The sequence below is a fragment of the Halictus rubicundus genome, chromosome 16 (assembly GCF_050948215.1).
Source record: "Halictus rubicundus isolate RS-2024b chromosome 16, iyHalRubi1_principal, whole genome shotgun sequence".
Classification (NCBI taxonomy): Eukaryota; Metazoa; Arthropoda; class Insecta; order Hymenoptera; family Halictidae; genus Halictus; species Halictus rubicundus.
The window spans coordinates 9,444,027-9,469,619 of NC_135164.1; the positions used below are offsets into that span (position 1 = coordinate 9,444,027).

General features: G+C 51.5%; 1 protein-coding gene across 1 annotated transcript; it reads right to left on the reverse strand.

Annotated features, from left to right (window-relative positions):
* Nucleotides 1-217: 217 nt before the first annotated feature.
* Msx (homeobox protein Msx) lies at nucleotides 218-20,398 on the reverse strand. Its single transcript, XM_076802322.1, has 3 exons — nucleotides 18,503-20,398; nucleotides 6,130-6,326; nucleotides 218-2,193 (listed from the first exon to the last, which is right to left on the reverse strand). Exons 1-3 carry the CDS (start codon nucleotides 19,527-19,529, stop codon nucleotides 1,948-1,950), a joined length of 1,470 nt encoding a protein of 489 aa, XP_076658437.1. The 5' UTR covers nucleotides 19,530-20,398; the 3' UTR covers nucleotides 218-1,947.
* Between the last annotated feature and the right edge of the window lie 5,195 nt (nucleotides 20,399-25,593).

Sequence of the window (25,593 nt, forward strand, 5' to 3'; positions counted from 1 at the left end):
TTATTCGGGAAGATCGACCGACGGCTCGCTCGACAAGCTCTATTGTTGTCTGATTCGGGAAACGCTATTGCTATATAGCGCTACTTCTTTCGTCACTTTTCTTAATGAACTGCGGATTTCGAGAGGTAACGAAGAATTAACTTGCGTCGAGGGAAGCCGAGGTACAGTGGCGGCTAATAGGCTTAACACGTCTGCGTAAATACTGAAATCACTTTTATTTCGCTATGGTATACTTCCATGGATAAATTATATCATGTTACATTTATACAGGGCGCGTAGGTACATCCGGGAGCTGGTTCGCAGCCAGAGCTCCCGGTGGTCAAGGGCCAGATTTCCCTCGATCGATCGATCGCACGCCAAGGGCTACAGAATTTACATGTCGCTCGGTACTTGGTAGCGTTCTCGCTCTCTCATATATACACACGACTCCTCGACACTCTCGGCGTCGCGTCCTTGCTCTTTCCAACGCCATATTCTCTCGCTCGAAACCATGGAACATTTTCTCAAAAATTCTTCGAACGAACGATCGAATCCTCCGCTAGGGCTTCAGTTCTTACTGAAATCATTCACGCTGAATCTTTCGTATCTGTTTCGGTTACGGTTCTAATTCCAGTTTATTCATTCTCTGCTTCATTCAAATTTATTGTTTCAAGGGGTATTCAGTATGGAACACATAGAACAGAAATGGGGACCGTAATCGAAGCAGATGGGACTTTCGGTTGTTCGAAACAAAGATTCTCCAGGAAGCGTATCAACGTTCAAAATCGCTGTAACAGCAATTTTCAACCCCTCCGCGGCTCGAGGATCGAATCGAGGGGCCGGGGGGAGTTCTGTCCCCTGCCGGAGAACCGTTCCAGAGAAATCATCGGTTATTCAGCGGATATTTCTTTCGAGCCGGCCAATTATCTCACCCATAAATTTCCCCGAAGATAAACGAGCCGAACGCGGAGCGGGTCAATTGAAATGCCGAGTCGTGGCCTAGCCAGGATCGATCGTCGATCTTTCTCTTCTCCCCGAGTCTCGATCCTCTCGGTCCTCCACGCTCTCTCTCTCTCTCACTCTTATTCTCTCTCTCTCTCTCTCTCTCTCTCTCTCTCTCTCTCTCTCTCTCTCCCTTTCCGTCTCTCTATACTATTTTTCTCGGTTTTCTCGCACGGAAATCGCGGACCTCCTGTACACGCGTATATATACATACGTACACGGTTCGCCGCGGTTACACGACTATTTACAATATGTACATCGTTGCTGCAGTCCTCTCGTGAGATCAACGCCTTCGAAAATGCTTTCTAAATGCTCTCTCGCCCGTTGCCTCTCGCGATCCACGATCCACGGAGATCTCTCTGCCGCGAGATCGTCGAGTTTCGACGCCGTTGCGAGGAACGCTTCGGAGGCGGAACGGGCATCGCCGCGGAATCTTCTTCTTGGTCGTCTTGCTTCGAGAGATCGCGACGGCGAACGCGATTGTAGAATTCATTGTTTCGAAGTCAAAGTTTGTTCACCGTTCGAGGGTCACGTATTTACGTAGCTCGAGTAGGACTCCGACCACGAGAACAGAGTCTTCGAACTTTCCTCTTGAATCGTTCCTGCTTTTCCGAAATCCTCTTCGGGTCTCGCGTCATCTCGATACCCGGATCGACGATCTTAGATTATTCTAGAGGTATCACAGGTTTCACTGCCACAATCCCAAGTCTGAAACTGATTTCACTGGTCTTCGCTCGCGGGCCTCGGCAGTTCCCGACGAGTTCTTCGAAATCCTGAAACTCTTCGGGGTCTCTTCTGGTCTTGCTTTCGGCTTCGGGACACTTTCCCATAGAAAATCGACGATGCGGGCGGGCACGCTGGATCTTCTGGGTTGATCGGAAGTCTCCGTTGTGCACGCGTCTCGAAGAGACAGAGCGGCGGCTAGGGTTCGAGCGACTTGGGCTCGCGCGGCTCCGCTCTGCCTTATTAAGGCCTGTGTCCAGGGGGCCCCATGAACATGGCTGCCGCGGCCGCGACATGGGTGTGCCTAGCCATGGCCGCCGCGATGAAGGGAGGCACTCCTGGGGTTCCAGGGGGCCCCACTCCGGAGAACATCAGGCCCGAGCCGAAACTCGGGTGCAACAACGGCCGCGCCGACAGCCTCAGCTTCTCGATCTCGGCCTCCTGCAGCCGCTTCGCCTTCGCGCGTCGATTCTGGAACCAGATCTTCACCTGGAACACGGGAAATTCACCGTCGGTAAACTACCTCAAACCTCCACCAACTTCTTCCTCCAATACTACATCCTATTCGAGCCTTGAACCTTTCCAGGTTGATTTTCGAGCAACTTTGAGGCTAGGGACAAATGGGGGGAAACGAGGATCGTCTCGAAAAGGGAGCGTGTTGCGCGGCCGTTCCGTTGCCTGGAAAATTGCAGGTGGCGGAGGGTTTTCCTCGGTGGAAAGGCGGGAAGTCGTGGCATGCTGGGTCGAGGAAAAACCTGGCAGAATATCGCAATACGTCTTCCCGCGGGTGAGGCCGGGTAACGATTTGATTGCGCATTGTCACGCGACGCGAGATTTCTAACTTTCTACGCGGCGAGTATCCTCCGGCCTTGTTACCACGCATACACGTGTACACGGTGTCCGGGCTGAACGTGCGTCTGATTTATTAAGGAGACCGTGGTATATATCGTTTTTCGCATCTGCGTTTTCAGTTTAGCCTTGCCACTGCATCATTATACCGATTTTAGCGATCAGATTACGGCTCCTTGAACTCGTTACGCGTGCCACAGACCGCCTAATGCATAATTCCCGGAGCCTGCGCGCATTACCCAAGAGAAAAACCGCGGCAACGATAGCGATGCGCAGCGCGCCCCGTGCGCTACGGTGCTCGTTCGATAGTAACGCTTTGCTGATCGACGGAACAAGGGGGGTCGCTGCGGTTCGAGAACTCGCAGAAACCGAGACTTTCGAAATGAGAATCAAGCGGTTATCGTTAATACGAATTGCTGCTATTAATATCAATTTCTCAGAGGTGGAACTGTGGAAAGAACGCTAGGCAATTTAACAACTTGTTTTCTATCTTAATTGGGGAGCCTTTCTTCTCTCCTTTACTAATACGTGTATTGACTTTAAACGTTCGGGATTTGTTTCACAATCTTTACAAATTTTAGTTGTGCAAATAGTGATTTTATCAACGCAGAAGAGTCTTGAAGTGATTCAAGCGAATGATCAAGAGGTCGATCAACGATGCAGATTTGGGAATTTTTCAAAGCAAAACTGATGAAACTATGGACACAAAATTTTCTGGATATGTTCAACCGCCTTTAAGGAGTACAGAAAAAATTATTAGATACGAAAATAATGTATTTTGTCACTCCCAAAAAATGTTCAAATGGTCAGGTGAAAGGGTGGAGGTCCCATTGACAAGTGATGCAACTTTGTGAATTTTTTAAACCAGAACTGACGAATATGCCGACTTCGAATTTTACGGACATGCTCATAAATCTTCAGAGAATATAGGAAAAATTTTTGTACAAACAAATACTGACTTTTTCTAAAGTTATAAAATTTCCATCAGTTTTCCAAAAACGCTCCGTGCGAGTTGTATCGAATCAGCCTTTCGTGTCGATAAATTAAAACCCCGTCGTAAAACAGTTCTCCTGGTCCGAAGTAATAAGACAGAAGTGTGATTTTGATTAATTTCTTGATCGTTCAGCGTGCCCGCGTTAAAATCGCGGCGAGGCGTCCTCCGAAGCGATCGAAGCGGAGGGTCGCGATGTCCATAATCGTTGCGTCACGCATAAAACTTTCATGGTTTGACTATTTTCTTCAATGTTAATAAAAATAATTACCGTGAAACGGCCGCATCAAACGAAATAGCCGATCTAATTAGCAGCGGCACCAGCGGAGCTCGGAGGCGGCGTTTAATTCGCTGGTTCTCGGACTCGTTAACCGTGCATCGCTCCCGTGTTCGAGTGGGAAATTTTCCGGGGAACGATTCTCAAAGGGAAACTTTGATCTTGCGCTGTTTGATCTACGATCGTCGGGGATAGATCGGGAAGAATAGTCGGCGATCCGTTCGATCAGAAAAATGACGGAGATTCGCAACAATCCGGGCCGGTATTATTTTTTCCCCGGCCGAGTTTCCAGCCGGCGTCGGCGAATTCCTCCGACACTGTTAGACCGTTGCTTTCACCAATTTGAGGCGGCTAATTACGCGCTAAACGATCGCTCATGCCGCGCCGTAACCGTCGACTTTTCCACTCGTCTCCTTCGTTAGATCGGCGGCTTGCGTCGATCGATGCCGTAATTATTTAATTACGTGTATCGAACCCGCTAACCGACTGGCATTTTCTTCCGACCGATTTCCATCGGCGTAATTAGATGAATAAATCTCGCGATAAGATGAGACCGGGAGATTTCGTTCCGGGATTTATGCTCTCGTCGCGAGATCTCTGCCTACGCTGTGAGTTTCATAGTCTTCTCTACAACGTTGCTCGCTTCTGTTCCACTACTGTTTTACGCAATCGAGGTAATTTCATTCGAAACCCTCGATCGAACGAGCAATCTCAAACTGTTTCAGATTCGATGAAATGTCGGTAGCGCAGATTAATTTGTTCGAACATTCGGTGGTTTGCATTCGCAACAATAAGTATTTTCTGTGGCGCTTTGTGTGTCACTGTCTCGAGTGCAGTGGGATTTTTCGAGGATGCAGGATCGATGCGAACAACGAGCCCGAGTCCCGGGCCGAGTGCTAGCCCGAAGGCATTTCCACGAACGGCGCAATTGCATTCTAACGGCGTGAATATCGCAGCCTAAATCGCGAACATACCTCTTCGTCGCGGGTGAATAATGAAGGGAGGGGGTGCCACAGCACCGGTGTGTTTCGGAAGGGCGGCGAGGACAGAAGGCGAGGAGATGCCGGGACGATCGTAGCTTATCTAAGCAAATGAATACGACGAAGCTTCATTTCGTCTGATGCATTGTAATGAATGCGCAAAGTGTATCTGAACACGCTAACCGCACGGTAATAGCCGCATCGCGACGGTCCTTTCGGCTATTACACGTGTCACCAGACAACGTATGCCCAGCCTCGTTCCGAGCCAACCCTTTCGCCACTGTCCACCCCCGTGGCCGTATCGTTCTACCAAATTTTGGTAGAAATGCCTAAGACTTGAAATGCCTAACCAACTCAAAAACCGCAAAAACATAGAATTACAAATACCCGGTAAAAGCTTAGCTCGGAGAGCAAAAATAAGCGACGGAACGTTTCAAGTAGATTAAGACCGTCGTGGTCAGACACGTTATCGAGTAAATTTAGCCAGATCTTCTGCACTGTAGATCTTGAACAAAGTCGAATGATATCGTTGGTATTTCGGAAAGTCGGCACGCAGAGGCACGATCTCTGGCAAACACGCGACATACTTGGCCAAATAATGCGCAACCGGCCTCGGTTCCTTTTGGACAAACGCGCAGCGATCGTCTCGGCTGATACAAACATTAAGTATAATATCGTTTCATTACGTTCAATTTAATTAACGTCAATCATGTTAATTGTCAGCCGGTCCGCGGACGCGTGTGTAATTACCTGGTCCGATGTGATCTATCTGATGCGGAGTCGCCGACGAGAATTTGCTCGTTCCGACCGGCAATTATGAAAAACAGACAGGAAGGAGGGAAGAAACGTGGCCTGATTCCCCACTGTCAAAAACACGGTGCGCGATAATGGTCGATCGGTTTAAACAAACTCCGGCGAAACGAGTGCTGTTTATGTGTTCGTCAACGATCTCTGTCCGTGGACTTGGAAAATTAGGCGTTAATTCTCAGCCTCGCGTAACGAGCTTTCGACTGGGCATCGAGGATTAAAAAACCACAGTGATTCGTTACGCGGACGCACGCCTCCTTAAGAGGCGGGTGATCCTTTTTATACCTTTTCGACGTGACCTCTTTTCGAACTTTTTGCTTTACTTAAACATTTCGCTCCGTTCTCGAGATTTAAAAAATTCACAAAGTTGTGGAAATTTTTCAAGTCAACGTATCTACTAGTTTTAAAAAGATTTGGGACTAGTAGCTTGGGGACAAAGAAAACTGCGAAACGATTATCCTAATGGCGAATCGGGATCGGCGATTGGCCGGAGCTTAATGGCCGCTTCCGAGCGGTCTCACCTGCGTTTCCGTTAGGTGGAGGGAGGACGAGAACTCCGCTCTTTCGGCGATGGTCAGGTACTGCTTTTCGCGAAACTTTTTCTCGAGGGAGAGCAGCTGTTGCGTGGTGAACGGCGTCCTCGGCTTTCGGTTCGGCTTGTGCTTCCTCAGGGTGCACCTGACTGGCCCTGGCCCTGGACCTGGCAGCCTCAAGTCCCCTGAAATCAATCCGAAAAACCGCGGATCAGTCGCAAAACACGATCACCGAGCCATTTAGAAAGCAGACGGTCTCCTTGGAAATTAGAAACCGTCCCGGGCTTCTTCTTCCCGAACCTGTCGCTCAAAGAAACCAAACAACCGGGCATAATCGTGCTTTCGAGAATAATTGTACTCCAACAATAAATACTGCGTCGGTAGCGTAACGTTACCGATATGTTAATCACATTAATGTGGCGTGGCTCTTGCGGAGCGGATCAACTTGTAGAGAAATTTTGTCAAGGTGATAATGCCCAGAAGTGGCGTACACGGGCGGAAACAGCGCGTTCGGTTAATCGTGGAAACACGATAATAAAATAAGACGGCGTGCTTGCTCGGCAACGAGGCAGGCGGTCGTGAATTTCGACGGCGTGGATCGGCGACAATGTACACCCGATCGAAAAGTCGTCGTTTACACGATCGATCGGAGTGTAAGTCGAATAATTAAACGGCGTCGATCGCGTTGCGAAGGTGGATTAAGATATCGGCCGGCGAATGTTTCCTCCCCGAGGGGCCATAGCTCGCATAATTATTGCTCAACTATAGGGGCCGGGGCTGATAAATCGTTCAATGCCGCTGCAGCTGCGCGCGTATTCAAACGGAACACGAGAGAACAAGAGCGAGAGAGAAAACTGATCCAATTACGCGTTTTTCTTTTTTTGGCGGTATCGCAGCCGATAAAAGTATTTACAGATGTTTATGCTCGCTCGTTTAACGTCTATTTATAAGCGATCGAAAGCGAGCGATTCTCATCGTGTCCCCGCGATCGATTCCTCTCCCGAGAAACGACTCTCTCGAGGAGAGAAAAAAAAGGTATCCCCGCGTGTCGTTATCGTTAATTACATCGAAAGCGGCAGATAGAAATATAAACCGCTCGGCGAATATCCTGATAGCCGCCGGCGGGCACCGAGTTCGCAATATTAATCATGTTTGCGCAGATTTGTTCGAATGGTGCAAAATTATTGGTTCGTTATTTCCGTGCACGCATTGCATAATAATTATCTGCGGCACCGCGATAACGTCCGGCCTGCCGGCCGTTAATTAACGCGATGCGGACGGATAGATCGAAAACGCGTTTTCATCTCTCCCGATTTTGCGACGGACTTTTACGACCGAGCCGAGCCGAGCCGAGCCGAGCCGCAACACGCCGCAACGCGCGTTCACTCCGAAATTAATTTCCTCCGTCGAATTTACGAGCCGACGAGCCCGAATCTTCCTCTCCACGCTCGACGGACCGTCGCGATTACCTCTCGACCAATATTAGCGCCGTTTACGGGGATTTTGTTTGCGAGACCAACACGATTTTAATGCAAATAAACGTATAGGAGAAGTGCAGTTTAAAGATGCTCGCGTAGAGACTAATCGCAACGTTAACATTTTCCTGAGGAGATTCCGATCGGGATCTCGAGTTTCAAGACCCATTTTCATCGGCGGTCAACACGATCCAGCGCGAAAATTCAGCCCAGTTTCGTGTTCACGATCGATAAAGTACTCGATCGCCGAACGCACACGCGTTTCACCGCAATCGGCGCTGTTCGATCCTTAATTTATACGGTTGGCCCATGTGCCGGCGAAACGGTGCCGATCGGTGAAATTGAATCGTAAAAAATAAACTGTCCTCGTTTACGTGGCCGTTTCATCTCCTCGACGATGATTACGGGCTCGTCGATGCTCGATGATTGACTCGTATCCCGGCAATTAGCCGAGTTTCGTTTCGTTTCGTTTCGTTTCGATGCCAGACGTGCTTCTTTTTCACGGCGAACCACATCGAAATTACGTCTCTCGCAATCACATTCCGGATATTAATAGCGCTCGATGCGTTCCTCGACTCAATTTTAACCATTACACAAGATGGCAATATGTTCCTCGAGCCGTTACCAATATTACCATTGAGGATAAAAGATTCTTGACTCGCAGCCTCTGTTAACGAAATCACGCAAACACAGGTACGAGTAGGCTTTCTAAAACGACTGAACATTTACGGGGAAGATCGCAGAGTCAGAAGAACGTGCACGACGCCGTTTTGGGCGTTCGATTCGCGCTAATTGCGCGTCCGGTGACCGTAAGAGCGAAAATTCGCGGGACAATGTCCGCGACGGTGTTCTGCGGACCGGTGGAAAAAACCGGTGGGCATCGATCGGTTAACGATCCTCGATCGGATCGGATCGGATCGGGAGGGAATCGGTAGAGTACCCGAAGAGCGGTAGCGGAATCGGGATCGGGATCGGGATCGGGATCGGGAACGGCTGGGTCCGTTCGCAAAAACGGCAGCACGAGGTCCGTCCGAGTCGAAATGATGAGGATTTCGCGGCAACCGCGGGGCAACGGCGAATTCCGCGCGCTAATTAACGATCGGGGCAACGACAAAAAAGGGAACGGGGCTGGGCTGGCACGGCGCGCGGCATTGTTGAGCGGATCTGTCGCGACATCGGCGTATTACGTCCTCCATTCTGGTTGCCGGTGGTTGGTGGCGTGCTGCGCTCGCTGCGTTGTTGTCTTGTGTTCCCCGTTTCGCCGGCATATCGAGCGACTGCCCGGCCGGTTAGCGGTTCGCTAGTCCGCTCACATAACCGATCAATATGTTCCTCTTAGACGCTAATTAATTTCTGCTAATTAAACGCTCGCCGGGATCGCCCGGGGGGAAATATATCTCCTGCGCCCGCGAGCCCCCGCGCGTGGACAAAGCACCTGCCCGTCCTCCTACGTCCTCTTGCGTCACCGTGCCTCCGAATCGAAGCCATTTTTACCGTTTCTCTTTCGTCGACCATCCTAATCACCGATCGTACGCTTAAAAAATAACACCGCTTCCAAGGTTTACAAGCGTTGCGAGCAGAAGTGTCCAGCGTTGGACGGACGCATCAGATAGGAGGCTCTCGTGTCCACCGGACCTCGTCAAACATGCAAATTCGATCCTCCACTTAGTCTCCGGTAACAGTGTTAATTGCCATTTATTGAATCCCGTCTTGGTCTCGATGCGGCGTAATCGCAACTTTTCGCCGTGGAATCCGAGAGAAATTGGACGCTTATAAAAACCGTTCCGGAGATAAGGCGTCGCGCGATTCGCGCGCGTTTCACAAAGTTGCCGGTACGTGGATCGTTTCGAGAGGCTGGTTCACCTTAAAATCGCAAGAAAGTGTACCGCGGAAGCTCGTTAAATGTCCCAACGAACGTATCGAGTCCGGCCGGTATCGGCGTGGCGAATCGTTCGCGCCGGCAGATAAATCGTAATCGCAGCTAATTAATTGTAGAAAGCGCGGAAGCACCGGATTATTGGCCGGGGCCAGGGTTGGTTTACAAGTTAATCAACGTTGAAAATATTTAATGAAGACGTTCCCGGAACGCGTACCGGGTGTCGTAAAGCGGCCGCGCGCGAAGACGCGTTGATACCCGGCGATCCTCCCGAGAGAGCGAGTCAATCAACGGGCAAATCCGGCCACAAAGATCGGCCATGATGCTTGCGCAGGACGCGAGCTTATTTACGGTGCGTGCGCGCCGACACGCATATCGCCCATAAATCATGCGACCATTTAATTAGCAGGAATTAATTGCCGTTCAGAAGAAACACCGCGAGCCGGCGCGGCGCGGCGCGGCGGCCGGTTATTAGCGAGATACGCGGCTGGCCGCGATACGCGAATTGTCAGCGCGATATCGAGCGCGTCCCCGAAGACAAACCCGTTCCAGCTATGTGTTTCGCTCGCCGATCAATTTATGGCGGCCATGGAACCACTTCGATCGCGACACATTCGTTTATTCACCCACTTTTAACCGGTCGGGCAATAAGTTTGTTCGCGTCGGCGGGCCAGTCTTTGCTGCAACGTTCTCCGACACTGTTGCTTGTTTTCCATGCTGTGCATGAACGCGTCGAATTAACCCCTTGCCCTGTCATTTGCTCTACAGCTGCAGCGACACTGCTTCTTCGTCGCTGTTACCCCCCTAAAAGAAGTGGCGATGGACAATGATCGAAAATGAAGTCTTACCTACGTCGACGACAGGTCCAGGTCATATGAAATTTCGAAAGTGAACGTAGCCGAGCTACGCGCGCAGCGTGAAGTGACAAATTGCAGATTGATAATAATCATTTTTGCGAGTGACAGATACGCGTTATCAGTTGACGAAGGAAAACGCGTGGGATTCGGTCAGGGCGCCCGGCGATTTTCCGCGGTGTAACTCACGGCCGGCTGTTAATTAACGAGCGAGCCGCGGCGATTTTATGGCCGTTCGATTTCACTCGATCTTACATCAGCACCGACTAATTGCTCTCCGCTATCTGCGGGCCACTGTGCCCGTAAAAACGCGGCCGCGATTCCGGTTGCTTGTCTTATCAGCGCCGCCATTTCTTTCGCCGCTGCTTTAATAACAGTCTTTGCACTTTCCGGGGGACGAACGGTTTTTCCTCGGCGTCCTCGTCGATCGTCCGGTCGGCGGATCTTCGGACTTTCACTTCGTAAAAGTGCCACGGTGATCGAAGTAACAGTATCTCGCCGATACCCGGCTCTTATCGGACAGCTTATTTAAACTTCGTTAAACACCGTCAAATTTCGTCAGACCGATCGTTAAATCGGTGTTTCGATCTCCCTCGATGGAGATCCATTAACGGAGGCACGGCCGGGGACTGGTCGAACACCTTCCGATGGTTTTTGATGTCTCAATCGTTCTCAAACTTTATCAAACTGGCCTTTAAAGCCTACGGCGTACAGAGATTGTGCCGCGATAAAGAAATTGTAGATCTGCATGCAAATTTTTCAACCGGTCTCGGAGAAGACTGCAACTTTTATAAACGAGCAACAGAATTCCGAATTAGGTCTACGATTAGCGAGATTGAAGAAGCGCATCCGATGTATCAATGAGAAACAATTTTTTGATCGTGTCAAAACAATTGGCTAATGCGGTAGGATCGAGAGCATCTCGGACAAATGTTTCGAAGGGGGAGTATCTCCGGCGCGCGTCACCGATCAATACGTTCTTCTCTCTGTCGCTAATTAATTTCTGTTAATTACCGTGCGCGCAGAAATGCCACGATTATTGCTGCGCCTGGCTAACGAGCCCGGCCCGTATTAGGGCTCGGTGACGATCGCATTGTTCGGCGTCTTTGTCGAATATTCCCCCCCGGTAACGGCGTCGTTTTGCCCGAAAGACCGCAGCGATCGTCTCGGCGACGATTCCCAGAAACGCAGGCTAATTAACGCATTAATAATTATCTCGGTGTACGAGACCAGCCGAGGCTCGCCTCTGTGCGTCGTCGGGAGCGTCGGATAATTGGCGCGAAAAATCGAGCCGAACCGATACCGAAAAAGAGAGAAAGAGAGAGTGAGAGGGACGGTCGTCGCGCGAGCATTATTTTTTGGTGCTCGGCATGCTAATTGATCCGCCGTTTAATTGGGTGAAAAGGAATTCCGAGGACTTCAGCCGGCTTCGATATCGAGATCTTATTATCTCCGCGATATTATTTCGATCGCGTCCTGCGGCTTTTATAAACTTGAAAGGTACCGATATGTCATCTTCTAAATATACTCCACTTTCAACCGAGTCTGTTATCCCGAGAGAAGCTGCAGTTTTAATTTAATAAGGTGATTCGCGGGAGATTGAGCGAAATCCAAATCTCGCGCGAACCCTTCGAATTTTGAAAAACATCGAGGGACGTTTACGATGTCGAGGGGCGGTTTTCCGGAAAAACGGCTCGCGGACATAGGCGTCGCCGGTTCCGCGGCGAAACACACCCCGTTCGAGGATAATTACGGCCGCGGAGGGATGATGAATCGTTCGAAATATTTTGTGGAACATCATTGGACGCGGGACGGGCGTCGTTAATTCATTGCTGGTCGCGCGGACGCCGGCAGATAAATGCGTGCCGGCCGACGGTGGCGTTCGAGCGTTATAAATGACGTCCGTATTCATAATTTTCGAAAGCCGCCGCCCAGAAAGGCCCCTCGACTATCTATCGGCTGGACGTGCACCCCCCTCCTCCCCCACGACACTCTGATAAGTCCCCGGGAGGGGATAATGGACTTTTTTCCACTAATTTCCTAATTTTTAACGATTCCTTAATTATACCCCTCGCTACGCGCCTTTTGATACTCTCTTTCTCGGCGTTGACACTTTTTTCGCCGACAGCTGATGAGCTGCGGCCCCTGAAAACCCACAGAATGTTTTTTTGAAAGGGGTACAATCCGGTTGTGTGCATTACTAATTAAGTTGTACCAGCGTCATTTGCTTCGTTCGCGTGGATAATTCAGCGCGTCAGCTTGAGGAGGAGAATTTAAGTGTGTCGGAAACCACCCCAATTATTAGCGATTCAATATTTGATGAGTGTATTGATGCAATAGAAATTAAAGGAGATGAGACTGTAGCGAGTTACAGCCGGTAGAATGATTATTTAATAGAAAATGAACCGCCGAGTGGATTTAGGAGTGCGGGGGTGGTTTCTTGATTTGTTCGACGAATAAAATTGCTAACAACGAAGCATGCGGAAGCGTGTTGGGCGACTGCCAGTGTCGGTGTTCGATTACAAGAATGTATATTTTGTGCTAAGCAGTCCGTGAAGGATGATTTCGCGCACATGCGCCGTAAATTACGAGTACGCTGTATCACGCGTTGTTAACAGTGTCATGGCGACATTGCTCCTCTAATTTGTTCATTGGATCGCGATTGCCGATTCCTAAACGAAATGCAAAGCGGCTACAAATGGGAGTGCGATCCACGAAAGTTCAGCACGTTGACGCAAAAGGAATAGAATGGACGTCCGGGAAAGTTCAATGCTCACGCAACAATGCGTCAACGCGTCCGTTTGGAAATTGAATTATTTAACAGCCCCGTTAGAAAGTGCCGAGCGCCGGAAAAACAACCTGCGAATTCATTTTGACCGGGATGGAGAAAAAGCGAAAGGAACACGCTCGAGACTCTAATTAGCCGGACTCATTTTACTTTTCAGCATTAATCTATCTCGTTGCTCTGGCTTTCGTTAAAAACTCTTTAGTTGCGATACGAAAGAAGATCAAAACCTCCTCTTCGAGCCTGAAGAGAGCCTGAACGTTAATAGGAATTGGATTAGGAATTGAATCGAGATAAGGGTAATCAATTTTTTGATAAATTTGTCGAGAGAAGCCTCGGACATCGTTTCCCCAAACAACCTAATAGATTATTAATGCTAACGAGATCGAATGCACCGTAGCGGGAAACGCTTTGAGGTTAGGTGCAATGGCGCCGGCGTCAAGGGGCCGCGCGCGGCTCGCGTTTCGTTACGGTGTAATAAAGACGTTATTATTATTATCATCAACGTCGGCGATATTCCGTTCGAAAAACTCGTTCGCCTCGCCTAATCAGCGAGCAATCGGGGTGGCTCGAGAAGAAACATGGTTCGGGAATGACTGCGCTAAGATAATTCCGGTCGAGAAGAGACGCAGGTAATTGGTCTCGCGCTCCGCGGACGAAAAAGAGGTGGTCGGGGACGGGGGACGGTAAAGGGGGGCGAAAGGTGCTCCGGTCCCTCTCTACGGGGCCAGAGGGAGGGGCCGGGGAAGCAGAGAGGCGAGCGGTTTGTCGTTATCATCCGCAAAAACGGCCGGTGGATGACGTCGGCCAGGAAGCTGGGTGTGCCAGGGCGAACCTAACAAGGGCAGTTTTTACCCCGGCTTGAATGCATTATGGATGGCCCGAGTTATGTATGACTCTATCATGCTCCGGCTGGTGTATTACCGAGCCTCCCGCTGCTCCACCCCCTTCGCCGATCCGTTTAGGCAGCGAAGGTTCAACCTCCGACGCCGTTCTCTCCTTCCTCGAGTTTTCTACAAGGCGAGAGAGACCGCTCCCGTAATGGTCCTACAGATTTCATTCTTGGAAACGCAACCAGTTTCTCGTTACCCGTGCAATTTCGCCGGGTGTTGCCTCGGACACCGAGGCCGCTGTTCTCATCTACTCCGCGAACTTAGGGGTCCTCGATTTTTAACCCTGCACTTTTCCGTGGAAATTGCAATGTATCTTAGAACCTTTCTACTCCAGCAAAATAGCCTCAGATAATATAATCGTTGCTCAACGATCTTTTCCCTCTGGTGGTTCTTCAAAGTTGAAGCATGTACTCCCTCTCTCTGTGTCCGGTAGTCGGACAATGTAAATTTATTCCTGAACTAAATAATAATTGTTCAACATCTATCTCGCCGATCCGCGATCTCGATACACTTTGTTCACGGCAACGAGAGACGGTGATACGATCGAGCCAACTTTGCAATGATAATTGCTGCGCGAGGAAAACCGTGTTCGCTTGAAACACGGAAACCACGGGAGGGAGCAATTCAGAACGCGAGGATGAGAGCCGGGCGAACAAGTGAATGAATAAGAAAATCCACGAGCGTAGTGAAATAGGCGAAGGCAATCAAGAAATTCCAGCCAGTTCGAAGGAAATTGTTTCCATCAGATTAGGAAATTTATAGGATACCGTTGGGACAACAGAATGCCGTGGAAGCGAAAACGGGATCCGATTCGAAAAGATTCGGAGAGAGACACGGGGTCCACCGGTCGGCTCCCGAAAATGCTCAGGTGCGCGGAATTGAATCGTCGCCCTAAAGGAAAACTCGTAGCTCGTGGAGGACGCGGGTAAAAATTTTAATTGGACCCGACGGTACACGTGTCGCGGGAGAGAGAGAGAGAGAGAGAGAGGGAGAGAGGGAGAGAGAGAAAGAGAGGAAAGTCACGAGCCGAGGAAAGGTATCTGTTCAGAGGCCGGTACAAACCGGCCGCCGTTAAGGTAAAATCGTCAATTAAGTCTAACAGGCGTGGATGTTAGGACCGAGGCACGAGGCGGGGCGTATCGGAGCGTTCTCCGCGGCTAGATCGATCCGCGAATCGATCCCGGTAGCCAGGCCACCTTTAATTGACCGATTATTTCGCGCCGTTGACGCATTACCGTCCCTTCAGAGCCGAGGCATTAACGAGTCCCTGGCGAACGCAGGATGACGGCGCACAGTCGTTCAACGGACGACTCCAGCCGAGCGAAATCATTTTTGCGACCCTATTTTTACCTCTATCGACGTTAACCAAGCAAAATTATTTACTCGCTCTTACCCGCGAGCAAACAAGAACGAGTGGACGCGCGGAAGTCCATTAACACGTTCGCCGCCCACTCGGCGACCACAAAAATTCGATAAAACCAGAGTCATTCATTCGAGAAAACAAAAATTCAGAAGCTAAGATCTCTCGTGTTGGTAGCTGCAGAAATGAATTTTGACGTGTCTGTGTGTTGGCCTCCTAATTCGTTTGGAACTGATATTTTTCTTAACCGTTTCCTTCCGCAATTCATCTATCCGCTCACACGTATCTGTTCCCTGTTCACTATGTGTATACATTGTTCCCTTAGGTTTTTCTATGCAATGATAAAATTGAAATATTTATTAGCATGCTTAATCGCCGACGCGAAATTTATAGCGTTTCGGTGTATAGAGGAGCACAGTAAAGACTCTGATTAATGGGCCGTAAAACGTCTTCCGGAACGTCGTAAAGGAAGATAATGACTTCGTCGGATCACCGAGGAAAGAAAGAAAGAAAAAAAAAAGAACGAATGTCTTCGTTACAGTCTTCTTCGGTAAATACGCGGTTTCGCGGAGGATAATTGCTTGTTCGCAAGCTTCGGCAATTACAGAGACACTTACACCATTATTATTATCACCTGAAAATTTCCATAATCGTGCGGAGTGCGATTCAGAAGGTTAGCCTCGCGTTTATGGCGAACGGAGTTCGGTATTATCAGCGAGTAGACAGTAATTACTTAGCGTATTGGTGAATTAACATTCTCGGAAGCAAACTACTCATGTCAGCATAGATACGAAGGCATTAAAATCATCGGAGAACTTTCTAGACGTCAGAGACACTCTAATTACCCCATCGGTGCCTAATCCCCCGTTAAACGCTCGAGTAAAATACGTTAAAGTCGACGCGGAGAGCGGTGATAGTAAGTCGTTGAAAACTTAGAAGAATTCTAGTTTTTCAGCGGACTCGAATCGCTGAGTGTTTTTATCAAATCGGGAGTAATTAACCTGTCCTGCATTCGAGCGACGTCTCAGACCATTTGCATGCCACAGTCGACTATTTCGACCTTGCCATCCTAAACATATGAAACGGTAACTGGATCGCTTCACGTTACAAATTATATTAATCTCCACGGTGGCGTGCGACGAGGTTAATTTACAATTTCGAGCGCGACGGTTCGCGCGTACCGATTCTTTTCGTTCCGAGGTTCGTTAGGAGTAATCGAATGAATTATGGGATCCTTGAAAGATGTAGGATAATCTTGCGACATCGTCCCCCGGTGATTCGAAGTCGGTCTCGCTCGATCGACGCTTGTTTTTCCACCGCGATCGATGGAAGAGAGTTCCGTTGCGACAGAGTGTCCGTCTAACAAGCGATAAAAATCGGCTGTTCACCGTTCCCGGGGATCGGCAGGGTCGCGCGTGTCCCGATAGCCTAGTTGCCGATCTCGCCGGATCGGCACTGAAACCGCAGGAACCGCAAGGAATCGCATGATCTCTCTCGGCCTGACGTTTGTGGAACGAAATCGAGAAAGATCGGCGATCCCGGCCGATTGAAGGGTGGCGAGCAGATACGGTCGGCGCGAAACTCTCGATCCTAGAACGCGCGATAGACAACCGGCGGCCGGGCTGAAAAAATTATGACACCGCTCATAGGCGAACGGATAAAACGGCCCCGCGTGCCGCGACGAAGATAAACGTGACATTTTCGCGATTTAATTGGAACTGTCGCTTCGGAACCTTTCTCTACGACGCGCCGCAGGATGCACTTTTAAATAACAAGAGAACGTCGAGCCAGCGCAAGAAATGTCAATCGACTACACTGGCACGTAAATTGACCATTTACGCTGGTAATTATCTTGTGTGAAGAATTTAGTTCTCGCGAAACGACGCTACCGAATTCGTTTAGAGCTTTCGCGATTTTTATCGTTGTCATTACGCGTTTACCGTAACAATTGAAGCAGTTCTCGTTTCGCTATAGCAATCGAATTCCCCCGGCGAAGCGATCGTATAATATCAATTGAAATAAACCGGTGTGCGCAGCGGGGCGAGATAAAAAGCGTTCACAATTTCAATTTGTCTGTCCGTTGAATAGGAATAAAATCTGTTTACTTTCTTTAAAGACGCGATTCGCGCATTGAATATTCCTGCGTCGTTCGCGCGTCCGGACGATCCTCGTACAACCGATTTTATAGCTCGGCCGTAGCTCATCGAGCGAACGCGTTCCGAGATTACAGAAATCATTAAAGCGAAGCCTCTCCCGAGCGGCTTCGTTATCCGGGCAAATGAAGCCGCGACGAGTTTCTCGATGCGACGGTGTTCCGCGCGCCTTCTGCTTTCTGCCTGGGCAGGAAGACTTTTCCGTGGTAACAACTTCCGACTGGCAGCGTTCAATTACAGAAAGCGGTGGTGGGTCGAACGGCCAGCCCTCGCCGAATACTTTAGCACGTAATTCCGATAATAACCGGGTTCTCGCGTGACCGGCGACACTAATATCGAGCGTTATGGGCCTGCGTGTCGCGAATGTCGTGCGAGCTGCGCCGGCAGCCTCCTAATCATCGACATTGTAACCCGGCCGCCGGGAAATCCTCGCCGATAGGCGAAAACGCTCCGCGGGCCCGTAAATTGGCTCGATAAGTCGCTCCGCGAATATTCCGCACACCGGCTTGAAAATCCAAGAGTTCGGGGGACTGTCCGTTATTAGGGGATCGTCTTGTGTCACGTGGACTTGTGTCAAGTGTTAAGTCGACGTTGTTACTATTCCTCGAAGAGTATAGGCGTCTTTCGTTTCAGGCCGGGTTTCATTTTTCACGCTCGGAGACGTTAAAGCGAGAGAAGCAATGCTCAGCTGCGGCGATCGATTTGAAATTGCGCGAGTAATTAGGGCCACGAGTCGACCACGGCACGCGGCTCTCGATAGCGCTCTGGTTGCTCGCGAGCCTGTCTCACGATCGATATCAACGCGTTACCGTCCCGAGATATACGGGAATACGATTTTTCTCGAGTGCTCGCGAAACGCACGAGCCTCATAAATAAGGTTCCACCTTCGCCCTCGTGCGTTCCTCGGAAAGGCGAGAGGTTCTTAGGCGAGATCCGATCGATTTTCAGTGTTCGACGATGCTTACCGTTTGGGCTGGTGGGTCCTCCGTGCGGCGTGTAGAGGTGTCCGTGAGGGTTGTGGGGGTGCGGGGGTGGGGGTAGCCACGCGAATCCCGCGAGGGAATGCGGAAATCCCGCGGGATTCCATCCGGGGGCGCCGGGTGCGCCGGCGAGGTAAGGCGGACCCTGCGAGGGCCTCTGGACACCGGGATGGATCGGTTGCGGCACCACCGGGCTGGACTTCTCCTCCTTCTCCTGGCTGGCTTCGATGTCCCTCTCCAGCTCGCAATCCGAGTCCATCACGTTCAGATCCTCGGACTGGCCGACGCTTCTGATCTCTTGGTCTTCGAGGTCGAGGTGATCGCCGGTCCTGTCGCCCTCGAGGGACCGATTCGCCTCGGAGTCGCTTCTATCGTCGAGCATCTCGCGTCTGCTTGCCGGCGAGACCGATCGCGGGTTCGTGATCCTGTCGATCCTCTCGTCCTCGTCCTGTCCCCCGCGCTGGATCATGGATTCGGCGATCCTGTTGGCCGGCGATCCGCCGGACAGTCGTCTGTCATCCCTGTCCCTGTCCCGTTGCGCCTCCGGGTCTATTCTAATCGGCGAGGAGGATTTGTCGTGGCTGGTGGTTCGCGAAAAGTCCTTCACCGTGATCATCTCCTGTCGGCCCGCCGACGGATGATCCTGCTGCTCCAACCTGCTCGGATGATGATGATGATGGTTGCCGAACGTCAACCCGTGGGGGCTCAGCCTTGCGAGCAGCTCTCGGCTTTGCAACCTTTGCTGCTCGATCAACAGCTCCCGGTACCTGGCCTCCATGTCTAGGCTCTTCTCGGACTCCAAACGGTCCTCGGACTCTCGCCTGGCGAACGCGCCCCCGGTCACCGCCGTCTTCTTCATGTCACTCAGCAGAGAGTCCACGCTGAAACTGATCTTGCCGCTGCGCGGCTTCAGGTTCGACGAGGCCGACGTTGGCGTCGCCATGTCCACGTCTTCGCACAGCCGATCGCTGCCGGTGCCCTGACCAGTCACCACCCCCTCGCTGCTGCTCATGATCCCTTCTCGTTTCTCGTGTTTGCTACCGGGTGCGCTTCCAGGGTACCAATTGCTGCTTAGCGGTAACCTGACGAGTTTCCCGGCCCGCTCGAACGCATCGCAAATAATCACACTTTATACTACTACCGCGTCACTTTCTCGCACGCGAGGACAGACTCAGTCTTCCCCAACCGATCCTCGCGTCCTCCAAACGGTCCGTGAACCAGCATCAACGTCACAGCCAACTGGGACCTGTCATCGCAATATCATCGGGAATCTTCACCGACTGCCATCCCGGTGTACGTTATTCTCCGAACCCGGCACATCGCCGCGGATCGACCGACCCGGCGCGAGCGGATCGTCCTCCCATTAAAGTCCCGATAGCTGTGGTCTCTTCAAGAGATCGACATGACTACTCTGCACCCTCAAGCCCGGATCGCCCGAGAAGAAACTCACCCCCGAACAACGGAAACAATCGCGTGACGATTCTATTCTATCCTCGCGCGGCTCCTCGTAGGAGATCCACAATGTGTCCGTGGACACTATGGGCAGCCTGGGACACTGTCACCGCGTCGAGTCATCTCCGTCGATGAAGCGTATCGGGCATCGTGGCCCCGGAGATAAGTCCGTCAGGTCGGATCAAGCCTAACGACAGTTCTGTCTCGGGTTTCGAGGAGAGTGAACGGCGCGGCGGAGAGACGGTGGCGAAGCCGGCGGAAGGGAAGAAGCTTCTCTCTGTCGGTCGGATAACGTCCCCGTGTAGCGAGCAGCGAGTAGCCAAGGCTCGCGGCGGCACGGTCCCCCGCTGCACTGTCACAAGCGTGTCACAACCGTCGGATACGCGGGGGGGCTTCGGTGTAATCTGCGTAATCTGCCGCGTGGTGGCCACTGCTGCCGCGGAAACGACACTGATTACCGAGCTCGGCTGCGGAGAGGCCTGCCGACGCGAGAGGCCAGGCGAGGGGGCGAGACGAGAGGCGAGGCGTTTCTCTCTCTCGGCGGCCGGCGTCGCGGTGCTTGCCGCCGATGATCGCGCGCCGCCCCCGCGGAACCCGTGAAACCGGTACCGTGTCGCCTCGTCGGCCAATAAGGGCCGCCTCGGTCACACCACGATCCTAACCCAGACCCCTCGGTAGTGGGCGTGTCGCGGCGGCTCGATTCCGACGAATCGCAACGCTGCTCGTCGCTCCGCGCCCCCTCCCCTTTCGAACCGTGGCCCCGGAGCCGTTCGGCGATCCCCTCCGCTGCCAGATGGCGCTGCCAGCTCCTGACAGAGCCGCTCCGACGACGCGCAATCCGCTCGCGCTCGCGTGTGTGGGGATGATGCGACGACACGGTGGGGGAAGGTCGGCCGCAGGGGCTGAAGCGGAACGACCGGGCGGGCAGGGGGATGATGAGGCAACTGCTCGGGGAACGTGACGACTCCTAATTGTCTAATTCCCGGGCACGATGCGCGAATTGATTGGCAATCCTCGTTCCGCGGCTGTGTTCGTAAGCGACGCGCCAGCGCGCCTCGAATCCCTCTGCCTTCCCGCCCTCCCGCCTTCCTCCACGGCCAGCTACGTGTATGTACCAGCATGATGGGATAATGACGTTGTCGGAATGCCTCCGTTCCAGCTTTTTCCCCGGAAAAAGTTCTCGCGCTGCCTGCAAGGGGTGGCTTCTCTCGCTCGAGCCTGGGATTCGCCGTATTGAAGGGTAAATGATTGATGGAAATTGAAAGCTTGATTGACAGGTTTTTGATGTACTTGTTGTGGATTTTAAAACGGCTCGGCGATCGGCGGGGTGGTGACGATTGCTCGGTCGGGTGGTGGCGAACCACTGATACAAAGGAAGCGCGGGACTATATTGTTGATCGCTTCAACCCCGAGTACAGGAATGAGCCCTGACAATATTATTGTCGGACAAGATAGTTTGCTCGAATATGTAATCCAAAACGGTTCCACTGGAGGGGCAGGCTTGGAGTCCGTCGTAATGAAATTAATTGCGACCAGTAACGGACGAGTCCTCGTCGAAGACCCGACCAACCCCCCGCCAGGACTTTCAGTTTACCGACTCTTCACGATGTTGTTATATACCGGGCAAACAGTATTTTCGGATTAATGTAATCCGATTGGCAGGTTGCTGGTGATAGTCCGGAGTGACAGCCAAAGCCGTAGCGCGTCTTGTGGGAGGGTCTCGAAGAGGAACGAGCAGACTTTCCCGTCGCAGACTTGGGAGTCAAGCCGATTAACCAAAATCTTGTTACAACTGCACGACAGGAAGCCGCGGGGTGTCTCCCGACGAACGTGAAGGATCCAGGGGAAGACAATGTTCGCAGGATCAATAATGAAACTCGTTTTTCAACCCTGTCGACTTTCCAAAGAGATTGTTTGCAAAAACTGAAGCTTCTAGGTACCACCAAAGCACGTACTGCGCCTCAGAGCAGGAACACCTTTTGTCCAAGGAATTCAGTTCATAACATAAATGGCTAGGTGCCGTTCGAAATTATTTTCAGCTTTTTAATCGCTCACGGTATACACAGTTTGTGATCCATACTAAAATATTAATTTGTTCTCACTCCGCAAGCGTCCCCTGTGACAACGCCTAGAGATCCAGGATCCTCGTAACCCCTGCAGAAGCCAGAGCAAGAAAAATCATTAGCCGAAACGATTCAGGGTCCAATCTGAGGTCCCGAAATTATTATTCAGCTACTGGTCCACGAGCAGGTAACCCTTTGGGTTAACAAAAGAGGACACGTTTCGGGTCCTCAGTGTCATCAGCTTGACGATCGGCGCTAGCATCTCCGGGATCAGGCTATTCCGGCTCGTATCGTTCGGAACGTGGTGTTGCACGCGGTTCGTCGCCCCATCCTCTTCAGGAAGGAGGAGCTGGCTCGGCTCGGGACATTCCCAAAGCCGTTTGCACATTAGCGGGGAATAAACGACACCGAAATATAGCGCGGATGCGCGATCGCCATAATAGGAGCGCCGAGTAGTCTATTAAGCGTCCTCAAAACCAGTTAGTGAGTCGGCAATCCAGTTTAGGTACAAAATGGCTGTCGTTTAGCGAGGATTAATGGTCTCGGGAGTGCCCCGGGGCAGCATAATGGGGCAGATGCGTCCTGGACGAGGGGGGAACGATCCTCCCCCTCCACGCCGTGCCTTGTTCCATCCTTCTCTCTCTCTCTCTCTCTCTCTCTCTCTGGTTTCACCGGCAACAACCACCCCGCTCTGCCTATCCTCCCTTACACCACCCCTCGGAGCTAACCTCATTATGTACACCTATCTGGCTGCGGGGTCCATTATGCCCTTTTTGCGCTTTCCTACGTGCACCGGAATAAATACACGCGTTTCCGCCGGTGTGTGCGACCCGGGGGGACGCGGTTGTGTGCGTGCCCCGGGCACAACAGCGACCCGAGGGGAGCTGGCTCTCATATTTGGGCCCCGAAGCGCCGTTTAGTTTGGCGTTTCATGCTCGAGCGACTACCCTAGCTCGACGAGTCGCGGCTCCACGCTCCTGGGAGCGAAACCAGCTTCGAAATCGACTCTCAACGCTCGACGGATCACCTCCTTAGGCCTCGCCGCGTCGACAGAGACTCGGGAGCGGCGAATTCGCGGGTGGGGGCGCCGTTCGTCAGCCCTTAAGGGGGTATTCTTATTTTTGAGTCGGTTTAGCTCGCGTTCATAGAGATTTTCCGTAAGTATAATCGTGGTGCAGAGGTTCTTTATCAGCGCAATGCACCACTGGGCCGTCCAGACTGCGTCCCGCAGCGTCCAGCAGCGTCTGGGCCCCTAATCCGGTCGTCCCCGGAGGCCGCGCGGTCCGAAATTCGCACCACGCCTACAGTTTAACGAAATAATGCCGGTCGTTTAAAAGGTACAATGGAATCTTAAATAGCTGGCCTTTTGTCGAGCGAGACACCACCAGCAACCGGCCAGCGCCGCGTTTTCTGCAGGTGACTAACTTACTCCGCCTCGTTCCCCTGCTTGCCCAGCAAGTTTCTGGCTTTCTGGCTCGCGTAAACGCTCGGCCGCCGGGATTTACATGCTGTATGAAGCCGGACCTCGTACACGGCTCCGGGAGTCCGCTTGAAATCGCTCGAATGCGCTCGAACGACGTCAACTCGACATGAAATTTATAGAAGCGTGGATAGGAACGGTACGAACTTAATGATAGCTCTCGAACGATCGATCATTCGTGGCCAAGAGTTTCTTAATCAATTTTTTAGCGAGCCAACCGTGTTCTTTCCAGATCCGTTCAGATCGTTACGTAACCAATCTTCTTTCACTCATTCTTCAACCTAGTTCTTCGAGGTCAACGTTGATCCTCTTATTAGACCGAAATAGACATTTGTCAGGAGTGTGAAGAATCACTAGATGCTGAGAGAATGGGAGGATGAAATGTAAGTAGTATTAGCCTGCGTCAGACAATTAAAAAAGTTTTCTCCGAAAGGTGTGCAGATCGATGATCACGGGACGAGACGGATCGAGTGACGAGGATACCGGTGTTTTTCGGAAAAGAGGATTTGCCGTGGGCGTGCACGCGAGAGAATTATCCGCGGCGAAACGCAGGGATGCGGGAACACGGGGACAAAACGCACCATCTCCGGCCCTCGAAAATCCTAAAATAATCAAACACTGACTGCAACGGTCGGCTCATCCTGCAAACAGGATTAGGACGAGATGCGCGGCGGGTTACCGGCCGAGGCTGCTCGGAAAGTGCCGATCTACCTGTCCCGTGGAAACTTGACTTTACGACTCTGTTGTTTCCATCCCCCGCGCATCCCTTCCCCGTGGCTAGAAATTTGTTTCTTCGGGGGTTGTTTGCAGCCCGTACACCGCTGACCTCTTATCTGGTTGCGACGCGACTCGCCACGTTCAGGACTCGCTGTTCAGGCCGGTTTGTTTGACGGACAAATATTTTCGGACTGTTTCGAAAATACCATTAGGCGGTGCCGCACAAAGGGGTACAAGCTACACCCTTTTATTTCCGCCGCGCACCTTGCGCGGCTATTTGTTATCGATGAACTGCCGATGCTCTTGCAAATTGCCGTACCAACCCCGCTTTACCTAGCCCAATTTTATCTTGCTTCAGGGATTTTTTTTATTAAAATTTCTATTTTCCAACCGGGTGGTAGAAACGATCTTCCGGTGGTCCAGGCGAATTTTCGCGGGGCTTCCGATCAATTTCCGGGCGAGAAAACGTGCGAAGACGTCGCACGTCGGCACGCAGTCGCACGCGGTATGGCAGAGTGCTGGTTTCCGAAGAGGCGTGGAGAATAGCCGGGAAACGCGTTGCATTGTGCACCGGGGAGCCAGCCCGAGCGTGACGACGCGCGAGATCCCGTCTCGCGGACAAAGCCATTATACGCGGGCTCCTATTATGTGATTGTTATGAATTCCCTATTAATAATAAATAAACAAACATAATGGAGGCCGTCGCGGTGCGTTAGCCGAGCGGCACGCATCTGGTTGCAGCAAGGGGATGACGCGCTCGACACCCCGGTGCATCCTCTCGATGGCTATGCAACTCTCTTTCTCTTTTGGTTCTCTCTCTTTCTCGCTCGCGATTGGACGATTACGAGACGGCGCAGGACCGTCATTGGCCGCCGTTCGAACAATGACCGGTTACAAATCATCCCCTTTTATAGGACGCGCTGCCAAGTACGCGTGACGACTCCCTTTTTTTGTCCCTCTCTCTCTCTCTCTCTCTCTCTCTCTCTCTCTCTCTCTCTCTCTCATTCTCGAAGAGGGTAAATTTGATTCGCGCGACTCCGACTCCGGTCGTTTTACAATCCGCCACAAAGGTGCCTGAATAGACCAGGCTCCGCGGAAGATTCGAGCAAATTGAAATTTATCATCCCTTCTTTCTGACGACCGTGTTCGCTGCTCGTCGACCGATTCCCATTCGAATCTCTTGGATCTCGGGACGCGGCCTTTTTCCAGGATTCGAGACGATATCTGACTTTCTATGATCCTCAAGCGTGTTAATTCGCTGGCATCGTCAGCCAAAATCCCGGACTTCGATCAAACAGTGGTCCATTAACCAGTTAGATGTTTTGTATTTAAAAGCGCAATGCTACTACAGGTTAGCAGTCCAC

Coding starts and splice junctions, on each gene's coding strand:
- Msx (XM_076802322.1), bottom strand. CDS start 19,529: ATGAGCAGCAGCGAGGGGGTGGTGACTGGTCAGGGCACCGGCAGCGAT. Junction 6,327..18,502: donor AGGACCCACCAGCCCAAACG/GTAAGCATCGTC, acceptor GATTGATTTCAG/GGGACTTGAGGCTGCCAGGT. Junction 2,194..6,129: donor TCCACCTAACGGAAACGCAG/GTGAGACCGCTC, acceptor CCCGTGTTCCAG/GTGAAGATCTGGTTCCAGAA.